This window comes from Onychomys torridus, chromosome 8 (genome assembly GCF_903995425.1).
Source record: "Onychomys torridus chromosome 8, mOncTor1.1, whole genome shotgun sequence".
In the NCBI taxonomy this organism is placed as follows: Eukaryota; Metazoa; Chordata; class Mammalia; order Rodentia; family Cricetidae; genus Onychomys; species Onychomys torridus.
In genome coordinates, this window is record NC_050450.1 from 107,309,194 (window position 1) to 107,328,229 (window position 19,036).

General features: G+C 48.0%; 1 protein-coding gene across 1 annotated transcript in view; it reads left to right on the forward strand.

Moving 5' to 3' along the window:
• The window catches only part of Rnf213 (ring finger protein 213), a 99,806-nt gene that overhangs the window by 52,825 nt on the left and 27,945 nt on the right, over positions 1 to 19,036 (forward strand). Inside the window, 14 exon segments of the mRNA XM_036196012.1 lie at positions 1,585 to 1,721; positions 2,072 to 2,167; positions 3,672 to 3,790; positions 5,383 to 5,502; positions 5,889 to 5,965; positions 5,967 to 6,012; positions 6,289 to 6,456; positions 6,668 to 6,806; positions 9,617 to 9,808; positions 11,338 to 11,483; positions 12,689 to 12,843; positions 14,586 to 14,798; positions 15,052 to 15,233; positions 15,728 to 15,848. Coding sequence (XP_036051905.1) covers positions 1,585 to 1,721; positions 2,072 to 2,167; positions 3,672 to 3,790; positions 5,383 to 5,502; positions 5,889 to 5,965; positions 5,967 to 6,012; positions 6,289 to 6,456; positions 6,668 to 6,806; positions 9,617 to 9,808; positions 11,338 to 11,483; positions 12,689 to 12,843; positions 14,586 to 14,798; positions 15,052 to 15,233; positions 15,728 to 15,848 — 1,911 coding nt within the window.

Sequence of the window (19,036 nt, forward strand, 5' to 3'; positions counted from 1 at the left end):
GCCTGACCCTTCCTGCCTCAAGGAACACGGCAAGAGACTGTCTGGAGTGGCTGTGGCAATAGGACAGCAGTGAGGCTGAAGAACATCATGGAAAACGGGCCAGTTAGAAGCTTTAGGATCAGGATCGTCAAAGCAGACAGGCATATGGTACCAAGAAATGATGGCAAGTCCGGGGCGGTAGCCCTGTACACATTTAACCCCTGCACTCTGGAGGCAGAGGCAGGCAGATGTCTGATTTTCAGGCTATCCTGGTCTACAGAGTGTCAGGACAGCCAGGGCTACACAGAGAACCCTTGATTTGAAAAACAAACAAAGAAATGCTTGGGTGGTTGGAGAGATTGTTCAATGGTTAGGAGCACTGGCTGCTCTTCCAAAGGACCCTGGTTCAATTCCAGGACCCGCATGACAGGTCATAAGCAGCTGTAGCTCTAGTTCCAGGGGATTCACTGCCCTCTTCTGACCTCTACAGCTACCAGACGTACAAGGGGTGCAGGCACACTGTATGCAAAACACCCATACACAAAAATGGAAAAAGAATGAAAAATGAAGAAGAAAGGAAGAAGTGATTGGGTGCAGATGCACAGGCTAATTGCTGATTTCGTGGAGGGGCAGTGGGTGTGGGCATCTGATGACAGGGCACCCCCTGGATCCCTCCCAACTGCCTAGGGGCTTTGCTTAGCAACACAGAAGGTTCAGGGATGAGCGTCAGGTTTGGATATGAGGGAATTAGAAGCTCAGGGATCAGGCCAGGAGTGAGAACTGGGGGCTCACATGTCAGCACACCCCAAGGGCTATTCGAGTGTGCAGTGTGGAGTGTGGCCCACAGAGAACTGCTGTTACAGGAGGAAGAGAGGCCAATGGCTGACAGCATCGGACAGCACGAAGTCAGTGTATGAGAGAGACATTTGCTCAGAGTCCTAAAGGATCCAGAGACTCCACCAGGGTCTGAAGCACAGGAAGGAGACTCAGGCACCTGTCAGGGCACTTCTCTCTGGTGCCTTTTAACCCTGCAGGTCCCCTTACCTCATCAGCCTTGTCTCTGGAGATGCTCTGGGTCTGTTTTACTCCTGAACACACACTGTGCCATGTTCACCCATCATGGGCAGGGCTCAACCTCCTCATGTCTCCAGGTTCTAACCCGAGTAGACGGGCCTCCCTATAGCCAGAAGTCTTCTTGTGTCCTACCCTGGTGGAGTCAGCAGCTTATAAAATAATCACTCAGAGGCTTATTATTAATTCTTACAAACTGTTTGGCTTATGGCTCAGGCTTCTTGCTAGCTAGCTCTTGCATCTTAAATTAACCCATTTCTATTCATCTATGTATTGCCATATGTCTTGTGGCTTTACCTGTGTTGCATCACATCTTGCTTCTCCTGGTGGCTCTCAACATCTCCTCTGACTCTGCCTTCTTCTCCTTGTCTCTCTGCTTGGACCCCCCACCTGGCTCTATTCTGCCCTGCTATAGGCCATAGCAGCTTCTTTATTAACCAATAGTAGCAACACATACTCACAGCATACAGAAAGACCATCCCACAGCACCTCCTCCATTGGTTTCTGGCCAACGGTTTGCCTCCCTCTTTGCAGATCACCACCTTCTCCAGACTGCTGACCAGTACGGACTGTGAAGTCCTGGAATCTGAGCTGAAGGGACTGGCCTCGAAGCCTATGCTCCTGTCACTGCAGCAGTTTGACACTGAATATTCCTTCCTTAAGGAAGTCCGGTGAGGTGCCCTGCCAGCTGCATTCCCAGGGACCCATCCCTAGGGTCTAGAGACTGGTACTGGTTAGTCAACTGGGGGTAGGTGGGTGCTTTACTCTGAATGGCTCATGCCTGGACCTCTCTGTCCCACTACTCTATTCTTCTCCTCCAGCCTCCAGCCTGGTCCTCTGTCTCCCCAGGAAGCCTTGCTGGCCATTTAGAATTCTGCTGAGTCATCTGCTTACCCTATGGAGGGCATCTCTCCGCATGCTTTTTCTGTGTGGCCCTGGCCTCACCCTCCTTCAGGAAATTCCTTTATCCATTTTCCAGGACAGGGAACTCACCCGGCAATTAATTCCCTTTCTCCTTCAGTTCTTGCTTGATGAACCCAGCCAGGCGTAAAATCCTAGTCATCCAGACGGACTTTGATGATGGCGTCCACAGCGCCCAGCTGGTAGCCTCTGCCAAGTACGTTTTCATGCTTGTCCAGAAACAACACAGGGAACCAACACTTACTTACAACCTCAGTAGAATCTCTTCTCTGCAAACAGTACAGTGTGATGAGACACAGAAATTAACAAGAAAATTCTCTTCATTCCACCAGATTACTATAAAATGAATGGAAATGCTAGGAAATGCTCAATCATGTGGACAAGAGGACCTGAGTTTAATCCCCAGCACCCGTGTAAAAGCTGGTGTGGCAATGCACACTAGCAATACCAGTGCTAGGGAGGCAGAACCAGATGGTCCTTGGGCAGATTAGCCTAATCAGAGAGCCCCACATCCTAGTGAGACTGTGTTGAAGTCATGGAGGACCACTCCTAAGGAAAGATACCTGAGGTTGATCTCTGGCTTCTGCGTATGTGCACACATGTGCACACACATCCACACACATGGGGGGTGGGAGCACAGGGTAAGGGGAGGGAGAGAGAGAGAGCAAAATTGTAAAACACACATATAAATAGTAGACCATTAATTAGATGTTTGAAAATATCCTTGAAACATGTTTGCAGTCACTTTTTAGTCATGGTTATTGCAAGTTCAAGAGCAGTAACTGCATAGACTCTGTGGGAGTCTGTGATGTGTTAGTGGGGTGTGTGTGGTTTGTAGATGTGTGTGTGTGTGTGTGCGCGCGCGTGTGTGTGTCTGCTTATATGTGTGCCTGGTACCTGCAGAGGTCAAATGAGGACATTGAATCTCCTGGAACTAGTTGGGACAGTTGTAATCCACCATGTGGGTGCTGAGAATCAAACCTGAGTCCTCTGGGAGAGCAGCCAGTGCTCTTAACTGCTGAGCCGGCTCTCCCTCCCCTTTTTACTTTTCATTCTGAGATAGTATCTCACAAAATTGTCCAGGCTAGCCTTGAATTTGTGATCCTCATGATTCAGTCTCCTGAGCAGCTGGGACAGGCTTGTGCTATCAGGCCCAGCTTGTAAAGTGTGTGTGTGTGTGTGTGTGTGTGTGTGTGTGTGTGTGTGTGTGTGTAAGTGAGAGAGAGAGAGAGAGAGAGAGAGAGAGAGAACTTTTATTTGTATTTAATAGATGTTGTTATAGTATTGCTACAAGCAATCTAATACTTTAGAATTGGCCATATTTTCTGAAGCGGGAATTTCTGGGCCCATTTAAAGCACTGGTAGCCATATTGTGTTTCAGGGCCTAGTGAGAGCCACTGGGGACCGGTTTCGGCACTGCACAGGGCTCCATAGGAACCCAGACAGCTTTAGTTTGTGTGCAGCAGGGCAAGGCCCTGAGAACACACTTCTATTCAGGAAAGAAATGCCAATCCTGAGCAGAGGATTCTGGGAGGGATGGGAAGTGAGCCCACCTCATCTTGAGATTGTGAAGTGCATTTTAAGCTCTTAAAACTGTGTGGCCGAGATTGCCCCTGTCAGCTCATAGGGCACGTGCCAGCCAGCTCCCAACATAGCGTGTTTGCTTGGTTGGCATTGATTTGTGTTTGCTTTTTAAACAGGTATTCTGCCATCAATGAAATCAACAAAACACAAGGAACAAAGGACTTTGTCTTCGTTTACTTTATTACGAAACTCTCCCGAATGGGAAGCGGCACATCATATGTGGGGTTCCATGGAGGTAGGACTACAGAACCCCAGAGCGAGGTTCTCAACCTGTGGGTCGCGTATCAGATATGTACATTACAAGTCATAACAGGAGCACAATTAGAGTTATGAGTAGTAATAAAATAATTTTATGGTTGGGTCACCACAACATGAAGATCTGTATGAAAGGGTCACAGCGTTAGGAAGTTGAGAGCCACTGCTATGGAGTGTGTTCCTTTAAGTAGTATTTCAGGTGTTTCTCATGGGGTCCCGTGTCTGAAATTAGAATTTGAATCCCAGCAATACTCTTCAGTCATAATTAGGTTTCTTTCCCGGTCACCGAAGCCATTATTTTTAGCTAGGTATGATGGTTGCACACACTCGTAATCCCAGATTTCTGGAGGCTAAGGCAGGAGGATTGCAGGTTCAAGACTAGCCTGGATTACAAAGAAAGATTTGGTCTCAAAAACAGACAGACAGACAAACCAACTTGGGCACACAGCCATGGTGTTAGCACTTCCTTGTCCTCTCTGACGGCCACCTGCCATGATGGAGGGAATCTGAGACCTTCCCACCCACTAGCACCGATACAGCGGCTCTCCTTTCATTTCATTTCAGTTTTGTGCACTGACTCTTTGTGGGAGAAATGTTATCTTTATATCGGTCTCCTGCTATAAGATATATATTCCAGAAATTGGAAATAACCAGTGGATAATTTCATAGATGATGGAAAGCAGACTTTACCGGTGCCTCACATGCCTTTACTAATTATGAGGTGGCTGCAGTGAGATGCATACGAGGAACCTAGAGCTCACCCATGGGCACTTTGCAAGAGGTTCCTCTAGATCTTTTTGTTTTTGGTTTTTCGAGACAGGGTTTCTCTGTGTAGCTGTGGCTGTCCTGGAACTTGCTCTGTAGACCAGGCTGGCCTCAAACTCAGAGATCCACCTGTCTCTGCCTCCTGAGTGCTGGGATTAAAAGTGTGCCCCACCACCGCTGGCTACTCTATATCTTACACAATGCTTAGGTTGATCTTATTGATAGAATTTGTGGTTTCTCACATGTCCGAGGACTTAGATTTTGAGGAACTAATCACTCCGTCAGCAGCAGTGAAATTAAAAATCTGGGTGAAGGGGCTGGAGCAAAACCTCAGTGATTAAGAGCACTGATTGCTGGTCCAGGGGACCTGGGTTTGGTTCCTAGTGCCCACATAATGGATCATAATCATCTGTATTTTCAGTTCCAAGGGATCTGACACTTTCTGACCTACAAGACTCACACATGGTGTACATACATACATGCAGACCAAGTACTCAATACATAAAAACCAGTTAATCAATCTTCAAAAGAAACCTAGGTTAGCCCAACCAGAGGGCTCAGGAGGCAAAGGTACTTTCTGTAAACCCTGACAATCTGAGTTTGATGCCCAGGGTCTACATGATGGAAGGAGAGAAGCAACTATCACATGTTACCTTCTGACTCCACACTAGTGCTACTGTACACATGCACAAACATACATACACAAAATTGAAAACACATGCATTAACATAAAAAGCCAGATTGTTACATGTCTTTATGAATGACAAGAAGAAAACTGCTCAGTTACAGTGACTGTGTTCTTCACAGGGCTGTGGCGGTCTGTACATATTGATGACCTCCGCAGATCCACAATCATGGCCTCAGATGTCACTAAACTGCAGAATGTCACCATGAGCCAGCTGTTCAAGGCAGTGGACAAACCTGAGTGTGAGTCACAAGACGCCATTTGGGGTCATGGTGTGGGTGACAGGAGGGAGTGCCAGCTGTGGTGCTGGATGCAGAGCCCCTCTGCTGTGCCAGCCCCTGGCCGTCAGCAGAGTTCCCATCCAGCTGTGGTGGAGCCGCGGGAAAGACCGCCCGAGTATGTCCACAGCATGCCAGTCTACTTAAATGAGGTCAGGCTAGGGAGCACCTGACAAGAGCTGGAGCTGATATACAAGGCACACGTGCCCTTTACTAAGACCATCACTATGGATATGGACAAGGGAGTCGGGCAAGTCCCAGCCTGTCCCGGAGAACCTGGCACACCCTATTCAGGCTCTGCATGCTAACTTGAACACGTCTGCATGTCTGCCTTGCTTTTCGCCTAGCAGATGACCCAGAGGAGGAGATGGAGATAGAGACCAGCAAGACAGGGGAAATGGCAGAGGAAAAAATGGAAGTGGAAGGCCCCAGAGGAGATGGAGAAGGCGTCTGACCCAGGAGGAAGTGATGTGAGTCCTGCTTTTCCCATTAGCTAAGGGAGCTGCATCTTTGACTTCTCTCCTGGGAGTGAAAAGAACCCCGTCTTTATGATCAAGGGGAGGGGAGATTGGGGTTAGGCTGAACCCTCTCCTCCTTCCACCGTGGATGTGTAAGTGCGAGGCGTATGGCTGGTAGGTTGTAACTTTTACCCCATGAGCAGCAACTGGGGCCACACGATTGCTAACACAAAATCATCATTTCACACGGGTGGCCTGGCCTTTGTCCAGACTGGAATTGGGACAACAGAAGCCCCTCCTCTTCCTCACTGTTCACAGGTCCTGGACACCACCAGACTGCTGCGGAGCTGTGTGCAGAGTGCTGTGGGAATGCTCAGGGACCAGAATGAGGGTTGTGCACGCAGCATGAGAAGAGTCACCATTCTTCTTGGCCTCTTAAATGAAGACAACACACGCAATGGTATGCACCGTACCCCGGGTGCTGAATCATCCACCTGATTTTCAGGCTTCTTGGACTTGACAGAAGCAGCGGGCATGGTTGGGATCCATGGTAATCTTTCCTGGCCAAAGGGTGGGTAGCTTTTCTCTTGGGCAAGGTAGGTCAAATCTATGAGGGCCCTATAACCTAGTGTGCGTGAATAGGCCAAACGAGTTCCCCACTGTCTTCACAGCCTCCTTTTTGCGGAAATCTAAGATGCGCCTCCATCTTCTTCTAAAGAAGCAAGAAGAGAACCAGGTCCAAAGTATAAAGGAGTGGGTCACCAGGGAGGCTGCTAATCAGGATGCCCTGCAGGAGGCAGGCACCTTCAGGTACAAGGAAGGGTAAAAGAACCACGGAGGTCTTTGCACCATGCCAGTGAAGCACTCCTGTGGTGTGACTCTTAGTGATGCACTCCTGGTGGTGTGATTCTTAGTGAAGCACTCCTGGTGGTGTGACTCTTAGTGAAGCACTCCTGGTGGTGTGACTCTTAGTGAAACACTCCTGTGGTGTGACTCTTAGTGAAGCACTCCTGGTGGTGTGACTCTTAGTGATGCACTCCTGGTGGTGTGACTCTTACATCGAGGATAAGTGTCCAGGTGTTTCTTCCTATACCTCTGAGCAAATTGGAGATGTAATTTGCCCTCCCAGGGGTCTTAAATCAACCTGGATGGTGGTTTTTTGGGACATTTCTGGTCTATTATTATTATTTATTTATTCATTTATTCATTTATTTATTTGTTTGGTTTTGGTTTTTTCGAGATAAGGTTTCTCTGTATAACAGCCTTGGCTGTCCTGGAACTCACTTTGTAGACCAGGGTAGCCTCAAATTCACAGAGATCCACCTGCCTCTGCATCCCAATTATTTATACTTTTTCTGTAATAAGAAATATTCAGGGAGCCAGGCAGTGGTGGTGCCGCACACCTTTAATCCCAGCACTCAGGGAGGCACAGGCACAGGCAGATGCAGAGGCAGATCTCTGTGAGTTCAAGGCCAGCCTGGTCTACAGGTGAGTTCCATTACAGTTAGTGCTATACAGAGAGACCCTGTCTCAAAAATCATATGAACAAAAAAATTCAGGTGACCCTCCCCCTTCCCCCATCATCTATTCCTGGAAATGTGTTTGCCAGTATGTCATAACCTTAGAAAGTGATGCTGTCAGAGGCTGTGAACCTGAGCTGACAATAATACATATTGCTTGAGGTAACACTGTCTATAGCATTAGGAGCCAGGAGAGTACCTTACTATATATGGTCCTTTTTCTACAAAACTGACCATTTCCTCTGGACTTATGAGGAGCTTTGAAGAGCCTGTGTTGGACTGGGTCTTTGGAGGATCTAAGGCTGTATCCTATCTCTGCAGACTGTGCCCCCATTTAATGTACATAAAGCCCTCTGGACTGGCAGGCCTCACAGCCCACTAGTCTGTGTTAAATGCTGATTGGCTTGAGCTCACCAGCACTGTTCATCATTTACCTGAGCCTGCAGCCTGTCTGTAGGGAGCTTCTCCAGCGCCTGACCAGCACACACCTCAGGGCCCTGCTTCATTTCAGCTGCTCCCAACTCCAGCCTTCAGCTCACACTTTTGTCCTTGTCACAGTGTGAGGAATGCTTGTTAAGCCAAGGGATGTCTTTGTCCACTGAGACAACCGTTTCCATCCTCAGCGAGTGTTTGTAATCTCTTCTCTTCAAGTTCTCTGTATTAGATGCTGACACTAGATACCAATCTCCAACGTTAGTTTACTATTCTTTTATTTTACTACAATCTTATAATCAGTTATAGACTTAATTATTCTCTATAAATGTCTCCTTGGGATGGTGCTGGAGGTTGAACTCGGGTCTTGGTTCATGGTCAGCTGGTGCTCAACACTGATACACATTCCAATCCTGAGAAGGTCAACAGCATGTCATGTCGTTAATTCAAACATTGACCATGATAATCTCAAGTACACAGGTGCAGAGCTAAATCTCAGGGAGCCTGCTTTCTTGATTAACTTGATCTGGAGAAAGTTTACTTTGCTGTTTATTTTATAATAGTACTTTGTTTTATCCCTAGCTGCATAAAATTTCTTTCTCAATGAATCTGGTCATTGTTTTCATTGTGTCTTGTGGCTTTTTTTTTTTTTGCTTTTGGGTTTTGTTTAGCTTTTTTTTCTTTAAAGGTTTATTTATTTATTATGTATACAGAAGAGGGCGCCAGATCTCATTACAGATGGTTGTGAGCCACCATGTGGTTGCTGGGAATTGAACTCAGAACCTCTGGAAGAGCAGTCAGTGCTCTTAACCTCTGAGCCATCTCTCCAGCCCCCAAGACAGTGTTTCTTTGTGTAGCCCTGGATGTCCTAGAACTAGCTCTGTAGACCAGGCTGGCCTCAAACTCACAGAGATCTGCCTTCCTCTGCCTCCCGAATGCTGGGATTAAAGGGTGTACCACCACCATCCAGCTGTTTTCATTGTTAACTGAACTGGATGACTGGTTTTGGAAATAGCTACATTTAAAAACAAGCCAGTGTCCTCGTCTTTCTGATGAGTGTTTCAGACATGGCTGTGGAAGCAGGTTCAGCCCAGTTCTGCTCTAACCGTCTAAGGCCATGCTCTGCTGGTCACTCTCTTTCCCTACTTTTGTTTTCAAATTAAATTAAAAAGAAACCATATTTTATGTTATCAGTGTTTTGCATGCACGTGTGCCTGTGCACCACCTCCAGAGGGCAAAAGAGGGTGTCAGGCCACCCAGAATGGGAGTTACAGATAGTTATGAGTTGCCCTGTGGGTGCTAAGACTTGAACTGGGTCCTCTGGAAGAGCAGCCATGCTGTTAATCACTGAGCCATCTCTAACCATTCCCCATTCTGCTTGTTTGTTTTTTCTAGACAGGGTTTCTCTGTATAACAGTCCTAGCTGTCCTGGAATTAGCTCTGTAGATCAGGCTGGCCTTGAATTCACAGAGATCTGCCTGCCTCTGCCTCCTGAGTGCTGGGATTAAAGGCGTGCGCCACCACTGCCCGGCTTTCCCCATTCTTGGATGTGTTGGGAAGCTATTATTGCTCTGGCTTCCATGTGGGCACCTGGGGAAGAGAATGTGGAGGCAGTAGTGCATGTTGTGATTACCCTAACCTTAGCGGCTCCCTCTGCCCCTGTTGCAGGCATACCCTTTGGAAGCGGGTCCAAGGTGTGGTCACCCCCATCCTGGCGAGCATGATATCTCACATCGACAGAGACGGCAACCTGGAGCTACTGGCTCAGCCAGATTCACCAGCTTGGGTTCAAGCTCTTTGGATGTTTATTTTCAGTGACATTAAGTTCCTGAATATCCCTCTTGTGGCGAATAACACAAGGTGAGTGAGTGCCTGGCTTTGATGGAGGAAAAGGTCTTAACAGAGCAGCAGCACCTTGTTCTGTCCTAAAGCTACTGCTGGTACCCTGTGAACCTGCTCGGTGCAGCCTGGAGGGTCATAGCAGCAGACAGTGCTCACTGAAACCCTGAGAGGTCCTTGGTCACTCTGCTGTTCCATCTGCCTATGTTGAGAGCACATGAGAGGTCCAGGTCACCAGGTTCTATTGCACAACACAGATGCTGAGTGGGCAGAACCTGTACTCAGCCTTCCTTGTGCTTGGCCCTTCCCAAAGGCCTGACCTTGTGGGGCTTGGACCCAAGGAAACTTTGGCTCCAGGATGTAGGCTACTAAGAACTACATAAAGGAATGGGATATTGAAAACTTTGAAGGTGCCATGTGTGTGGGTACCCAAAGAGTCCAGAAAAGAGTGTCAGATCCCTGGAGCTGGAGTTACAGGCAGTTGTGAACTACCTAATGTGGTTTCCAGGAACAGAACTCAGCTCTGGAAGTGCAGCAAGCGCCGTAACTACTGAACCACCTCTCCAGCCCCTGGAATGGTTCTGAATTGCTATTGGGAGCATGTATTAGATAGAGTATAGTTAGTGTGCTGCCGATGTTCATGCAAGAAGGCTTTGAGCATATGGTCAGACCCGTCTGCACAGAGGCAGTGGAGGAGGGGAGGGCAGCAAGGCCACAGAGACCTGGATCTGCCACAGAACTTTGGGCACCTTACGTGGCTCTTGCCACTTTTCCCTGAGTTCCTGTACAGCAGAATCCCTGACCTGGGAACCCACCTGCAGCTACCCATGAGGCCTACAATAATAGTCTTTTAATTTTTAAGAATTTTATATGTGTTTGAACATATGTGTACATGCATGTGGAGGTCAGAGGTCAGCACTGGGTGTCTTCCTCGGTCATGACAGATCTCTTGTTAAAGGTTTATTTTTATTTGTATGTGTCTATGTGTCTGTCTGTGTCTGTTTACATGGTTGTTCATGGAGACCAGAAGAGCCCTTGGAGCGAGAGCTGCAGGTGGTTAGAATCCCAGGTGTGGGTGCTGGGAACTGAACCCAGGTCCTGCAGTCTGTACTCTTCACTGCAGGCAGCCCACCTGCTACTTTATTTCCTGAGACCAAAGCTAACTATTTGGCTAGATTGGCTGAATAGCAACACCAGGGATTATTCCTCACCTCTGTCTCCCAGCACTGAGATTTCAAGTGCATGAACTGCACCCACCTTTTTTTTTTTTTTTTTTTTTTTAAGTAGGTGCTGGGGATCTACCCTCAGGTCCTCCTGCTTGTACAGCATGTCTTGACAGAACCATCTCCCATCCCATGTCTTCCTTTCCTTGTTTCCTCACTGTGTGAAATGCTGCCTGGTACCTCCCCCGTGTGGGCACATGCTACATCACAGAGCCATTCCCCAGTGATAACCTCTCTTAAGGACTAAAGGGCTGGTGTTAGTTGTGCACACTACCTCATGTCTCAAGTGGCATCTCACGAGCCTTGCTCTCGCTTGCCTTGTTGCAGGTCCGAAAATGAGATGCCCTCCATCCTGGTACAGAGCCACATGAACCTGCTCAAGGATGCATGCAACGGCGTTCCTTTCAGCTGGAGGATCAGGGATTACCTGGAGGAGCTCTGGGTGCAAGCTCAGTATATCACAGACGTAGAGGGTGAGGCTCCCCCACAGCAGGCTCAAGGCAATGCGGAAGAATTAACCTGCTCAAGGCAGGACAGTTTTGAGGGGTTTAGTGTTAACACTCTGGATGTGGAGTGGCCTCCAGTATGTTGTTTTAAAATTTCTGTTGAAGGGCCGGCAGGATGGCTCAGTGAGTAAAGGCACCTGGGCACCACGCCTGATCACCTGATTAATCTTTGGTATCTACATGTCAGGAGGAGGGAACTGATTCCCCCAAGTCATCCTTTGATGTCTACACATGTGCTGTGATATGAGTGTGTATGCATGCACAGATACATGGAACCATGAATTAAAGTTCTGCTGAGGGCACAAGTCCCCATCAAGGGTCATGAGTCTACAGGTGACATGACTAGGCAGCCTTAGAAGTGACCTCTAGTCACTGTTTGGGGGCATGACAAAATGGGTCATGTTACATCAGGGAAAGAGCTTGCTACCTGGCATGGGAAGGTTATTCCCTGAGGCAGCTGCCTTGGAAAATGTCCCCATTGTGGAATTTTGTCAGAGTGGAGCTTCCTCCTTCGTGTGGAGACATCAGGCCCTCCCAGTCACAGAGTTAAGTACCTTATTGTCAAACATGAGGGATCTGGCCAGTGTCCCTGTAGAAAAAATGGCAGCCTACCATCTTGTGAAAAGTCGTTTTTATGCGAGAAGCCCTCCCCTCAGCCCTCTCTTAGAGGCTGACCCTGGATACTCCAAGCTGACCTTGCTTCCCCAGATCAGCATTGTGCACTCTTTAAACCAGTGTGGAGCGGTCTCCCCTGAGGAAGCGCCCTCCTTTTTCCTGATGATAGCCCATCTGCCCCTGCTGGTCCTCGAGGACAGCTGTGAGCCGAGCTGTGGGAGGCAGAGCGTTAGTTGGTGTGGCTTCTGACTCCAGCCCGAGGAGCAGCCCATCTTCCTAATTCACCAGGAGCTCTAGACAGAGCACAGATGGAGTGTTTCAGATGTTTTCTCCCCTTGGGGCTCTGTTTGTGACCTAGCTTTAACCCTGGTTCTGCCTCTATTTGTCTTCCCTGCCGTCTGGACAGTGGCCAGGCAGCCAGCACCACTTGGTCACTGGGCTGCAGTACAGCACCCCTCCAGCCTGGGTCTGACAGCTCCTCCTTTGAGACAGTGACCTCTTTCTTCCCTAGACTCAGGGTTTCACCTTGCTCGTGCCACTCCCTGCCTTCTCCGTAGGGTTATCAAAGAAGTTCGTGGAAATCTTCCAGAAGACTCCCTTGGGCGGGTTTCTCGCTCAGCTCCCTGTGGCACAGCAGGAGGATCTTTTGCACAGCTACTTGAAGGACTTCCTGCTTTTGAACATGAAAGTGGCTTCGTGGGAGGAGCTAAAGGTAGGTGTGAATAATGTGGACACATCCTCTCCTCAGCCACAGTGTTGCCAAATTCAAACACTCTTAGAGCTACATGGAACACTCAGGGCCAAGTCCTCAGCCTCCACTCTGTGCCTTCTAGAGCCAAACCTTGTTGTCATTTAGGGTTCTAAGATCTCTCCGTAGCTGCCAGCTACGTAGTGGTATTCATCTATAATCTCAGATAATCTGTACTCTATAATACTGTACTTGGGAGGTAGAGGCAGGAGGAACAGCAGTTCAAGGCCATAGCAAGTTCAGGACCAGCCTGGGCTACATAAGACCAAAAATAATAATAGTAAAAATAATAAAAAATGAAATTCAGTGGAAAGACTGATGCATCTCACTGCCAAACCTTCATGCCTCACTGCATAGGTACAGATTTGGGAACATACTATAACTAATATGGTCAAAGGTTGCTTAATGCAGTTCTTCCTAGGAATCATGAAGGATCAAGCCTTGTTTGATTTGTGCAACTTAATAAGCCACCTGCTGATAGAAACAATGTAGATGTCTAGATGCACTGCACTAAGACCCTAAAAGAGAAATAGAGGAGCCGGGTAGTGGTGACACTCAGGAGGCAGAGTGTCTCTGTGAGTTCAAGCCCAGCCTGGTCTACAGAGTGAGTTCTAGGACAGCCAGGGCTACACAGAAAAACCCTGTCTTAAAAACGTTTTTTTAATCAATGAAAATAAAGGAGGTCGGATTAAAGTCTTTAAAGACAGATTTAACATGAGTACTTGTCAACCATTAAAGCAATGTTTTCAGCTGGGCATGGGAGGCAGAGGCAGTCAGATCTCTGTGAGTTCGAGGCCAGTCTGGTCAACAGAACAAGTTTCAAGACAAGCAAGGGCTAGACAGAGAAACTCTATCTCAAAAAACCAAACAAACAAAAATCCCCAATGTTCTCTGAGTTGACTAGTGTTGGAGGGTGTTTAAAATGTAACACTGAGTTAAGAAATTTGGGGACATAATGACCCTAGCTGTCATTAGCTAAGATTTCTATTGCTATGATAAAGTACCATGACCAAAGAGCAAGTTGGGGAGGAAAGGGTTTATTTACCTTACACTTCCATATTGATGTTCATCATTGAAGGAAGTCAGAACTGGAGCTCAAACAGGGCAGGAACCTGGAGGCAGAGCTGATGCTGAGGCCATGGAGGGGTGCTGCTTACTGGCTTGTGCTCCATGGCTTGCTCAGCCTGCTTTCTTATAGAACCCAGGACCACCTGCCCAGGGATGCCACCACCCACAATGGGCTAGGCCCTCCCACCTCAGTCATTAACTAAGAAAATGCCCTTCAGCTGGCCAGTGGTTGCACACATGCTTTTAATCCTAGCACTCAGGGAGGCAGAGGCAGATCTCAGTGAGTTCGAGGCCAGACTGGTCTACAGAATGTGTTCCAGGACAGCCAGAGCTGCACAGAGAAACCCTGTCTCAAAAAACTAAAAAGGGAAAAAAAAAAGAAAAAGAAAATGCCCTACAGGCCTGCCTACAGCCTGATATTATGGAGGCATTTTCTCCATTGAGGCTTCTTCCTCTCCATTGACTCTAGCTTATGTCAAGTTGACATAAGACTAGTCTGCACACCAGTTTAGGAAGCCAGTGAGGCCATAAAACTCCACCAAAAAGCAGCCAGGTGATCCTGGGCCTGATTTTTCAACTTTCTTTTTATAGCTTTTGAATACATTTAAAGCTATGTACTGAATTTCCTTTGTCTCCAGTTTCTGCAGATGGCCCTGTGGTCCTGCCTCAGTGAGCTCCGAGTGACTTCAGGAATGCCTGAAGAAGGGCTCTCCTTGCCCTGGGTGCACCTTGCCTATCAGCACTTCAGGACCCGGCTACAGAACTTCTCCAGAATTTTGACTATCCACCCCCAGGTTCTGAAGAGCCTCGGGGAAGCAGCACGGACGCACAGCTTGCCTGGCTGTGAAATGGTAGGGGTCTCTTTGGGAAGGCCCCCAGGGCTTGCCCTCTGTGAGTGCTTCCGATTCCATCCTGTGAGCAGAGGGCTCATGGAGCCATGTCCAAATAGGAGATGTTTTGCCGGCACATCTGCCATGTGATGGAGGAGCAGGTTACAAGCCTGGACCCCAAACCTCACTGGGAATGAGGATGCAGGGCTGTATTGAAGGGTGGCGGTGGAGAAACGGACCCTGCTGGGTCACATGTCAGTTCTCCTTGTTCCAGACACTAGATGCGTATGCAGCAATGGCCTGTGTTGAAGTACTCAAGGGAGACATCCTGAAGCCGAGCCCCAAGGCCTGGTTGCAGGTGGTGAAGAGTCTGTCTGTACCACTGGGACTTGTCTGTTCCAGCGAGTATTTGCCGGACTGTGGGAACATAACCAGAGCTGTCGTCCAGGAAGTCAGGTGAGCAGCAAGAGTGCCTCAGTGCACTCTGTGCTCACCCTGGGACCTACCAAATCCTACAGCCTCAGGAGGAGGGTGGGCAGGAGTGACACTCACTTCACTGTCGTGCTTAGCAGTGGAGCCTCTCCCAAGTACTGGCTATCTCAGTGATTCTAGACCCAGGAAGAAAACAGTCCTGAGACATAGGAAGTGGACATGTTACAATGTAGGCAAAGTAAAAAGGAGATCAGAGAAGGGACCAGCAGGGCAAGTGGAGAAGGGGCAGGCTGTCAGATCAGGAGACAGTCCCTGTGTTGAGCTTGCAGGACCATTGTGTGTTGAGGCATGGAACATGACATGGGTGGGCCTGGTGTGTGGAAGAGTGGGGAACAGTGTTGTGCAGGGAAGGTGCCCTTATGTCTGCCTTCCCTCTCAGCCTCTGCTCAGCTCCTGCTCTCTCCTCCGGGATCTCAGGCTCCCCAGTCAGAGCTCATTGCTAACGCCCCTCTTGACAGAGCCCTGTGGAATCGCGTTTTCTCCATCGCGCTCTTTGTGGAGCATGTCCTCCTGGGGACCGAAAGCCAGATTCCTGAGCTGAGGCAGCTGGTAACCAAATATGTCTTCTTACTAGACAAGGTGAGTGCCGCTGGGCTTAAGTTGCAGTCTGCCCGACTCTGAGCAGTGTGGATAGCTGAAACCTCCCCTAAGAGTTTCCTCTGGTTGGTGCATTATTGCTCTGGCAGGTTTACATAGTGCAGAGGACAGTGAGGCCATGACAGACCACTGCGTTCTTTTGTTTGTTTGTTTTTTTGAGACATGGTTTATTTCCCTGTGTAGCCTGGTTGTCCTAGAGCTCTCTCTTTAGACCAGGCTGGCCTTGAACTCAGATATCCATGTGCCTCTGCCTCGAAAGTGCTGGGATTAAAAACATGTGTTAGCACCGCTCAGTAATCACTGCATTCTCGATAGTGGCTGTTTGATTATTTTCTATCTCAGATTGCCAAGCCAGGGTGTATCACTGAGCATTCGGGTGCAGGAACAGGGATTCAGTTAACCAGCATGTGACTCCCATAGGAGGGATGAAGAAGTTGGTGTTCTTAGCCTCTAGAGCAGTGGTTCTCAACATGTGGGTCATGACCCTTTTGGGGTCAAACGGTCATTTCACAGGGGTTTTTACAGCTATCAGAAAACAGATATTTACATTATGATTCATAACAGTAGCAAAATTACAATTATGAAGTAGCAACAAAAATAATGTTACTGTTGGGAGTCATCACCATATGAAGAACTGCATTAAAAGGTTGTAGCATTAGAAAGATTGAGAATTACTGCTCTAAAGTGACCCCCAAATGCCCCCTGCATGGCCCATCCTTCGGGAGAGAAGATACCATCACCATAGTCATGACAACAGCCATGGAGGTAGGGCAAGGGAATAGGAAACCACTATGCTTCTGCCCCTCAACGCCTTTGATAAAGGAGTGACATTACAGGCCAGTGTTCCTGCAAATAAAGCTACCACCTCTGAACATGCTAGCAGCAGCAGCAGCAGCAGCAGCAGCAGCAGCCACTCAGCATAACACAGGGCTCTGCCTTTCTTCCCTTTACCCCGTCCTCATCCCTTGGGAACTTGACACGAGGGAAGCAAGTTGGGGATGGTCATTGGCATCAGAGAAGCACAGCTCCAGGTTTCACACAGCCACTAAAGTGCAGGTAGGTGCAGTGGGAAGTCAACATGGAAGCCAGGTGCCGATGGATGCAGTGCTGGGGCCAGGCATAAGCTCGCTTCTCACTTTTGGTTCATTTGTTTGTTTTGTTTTTCAAGGCAGGGTTTCTCTGTGTAGTTTTGGTGCCTCTCCTGGATCTCGCTCTGTAGACCAGGCTGGCCTTGAACTCATAGAGATCCTCCTGGCTCTGCCTCCTGAGTGCTGGGATTAAAAGCGTACGCCGCCGCCGCCACCACCTGGCTACCTCTCACTTTTGTAACTGAATGGGCCTTAGCAGCCTCAAGCCAGATCCCAGAAGCCAAGTGTGCAGGTTTCTTCAGTCTTACGTCTTTGTCATCTTTAACTGATACCTTCCATCTGGGGAGTTTGGGAAGCTGTTCCTGGTATCACAGCCCATGGGACAATCTGAGCTTTGCTGTGAGGTGGGTTCCCATTACCTAGCTGGAAGTGTCAGATGGAATTTGGGGAGACACAGGGTCCCAGGTATCATCTCCTATTGAGGCTGGAAGGAAAGCTGTATCTGCAAAGCCACCTCTCATCATTGTCCTGACCCTAACCAGGGGTCAACAGTCATAATGCCCCCAGCTTCCCCCAACAAAGCACTGTTAAAGCTGCAGACAATAGTCAATGTGGATTTGGATTTTTTTTTTCAGTTATCTCTGATAGGAAGGATGGTTACACAGATGACAGGTAGATAGACAGACAAATAGACAGAGAAGAAGAAAGGTACAGACAGCTAGACTCTTGTTTATATGATCTGCCTTCCAAGGTGTCTCATAGAACAGTCTTCCTAAACACTTTGCTACTGATCTTTCAAATATTTGGTTATATCCCTATTGCCATTGACTACTCAACACCAGACCACTGCCATATTTTAAAATTGTGCTAAAGTGCATATTACATGAAGCATGTCATCTAAGCCATACACACTCAATGACACTGAGCACATCCACACTACAATGCAGCCATCCCCACCCTCTAACCCCTGAGCTTTCTCATCTTCCTACACAGAAACTGTCTCCATTAAACAACTCCCATCCCCTACTCCTTGGCTCTGCATTCTGTCTCTGGGAACTGGACCGGCACTGGGGAGCAGAACTTGTAGTTTTTGTCTTTTGGCCTGGTTTCTTGCACACATGGCAGAGTGTGTCAGACCTTTTAAGGTCAAGTGTAATTGTGTGACCAGAGCCCCCAGAGCTGGTCAATTGTTTGTGGACATTGGGTTGTTTTTACCTTTTTGGTCATTACCAACAGCCAGGAACTTAAACATGGGAGTGCTTGAGTGCCTCCTCCTCCTCCTTTGGACAAGCTACTCATTTGTTAATTCTGCTTTCACTTTTAGAGCAGCTGCTGAACTTTTCCCACACTGACATTTCTACCAGCAACACACGGGTTCTGGTTGCTCTGGAGCCTGGCCACTGCTCATCATTCCCCACCTTTTGTAGGACAGCCATCTGAAATGTGGGAGTACTGCGAGACACTGTCACTCTGAGTGTGATTGGTGTCCTCACTTCATGTGCACTTTGGCCATCTTGTGTATCTTCTTAGAGATGTCTAGGTCTTTTGTATGGTTCTCAACTTGGCAGTTGATTAACCAGTCAAACTTACTGGAGCATAAAAACACATTATTTCTTTTTTGGTTTTTCGAGACAGGGTTTCTCTGTGTAGCTTTGGAGTCCTGGAACTCACTTTGTAGACCAGGCTGGCTTTGAACTCACCGAGATCCACCTGACTCTGCCTCCAGAGTGCTGGGATTAAAGGTGTGCACTACCACCGACCAGCTAAAACATATTATTTCTAATTATGATTAATACTAGGAATTCAAGGATGGCTCAAAAATGTCGTTAACAATACAATTTAAAAGATTGGTGGTGGCGCTCACCTTCAATGCTAGCACTTGGGAGGCAGAGGCAGGTGGATCCGTGAGTTGGAAGACAGCTTGGTCTACAAAGTAAGATCCAGGACAGGCTCCAAAGCTACACAGAGAAACTGTCTTGAAAAACCAATCAATAAATAAATAAATTAAATAAATTAAGTAAGTAAGTAAGTGATCATTTCAAAAGGTATAAAGCGTTTACTAAATTTTTTAGAGGAAAAATT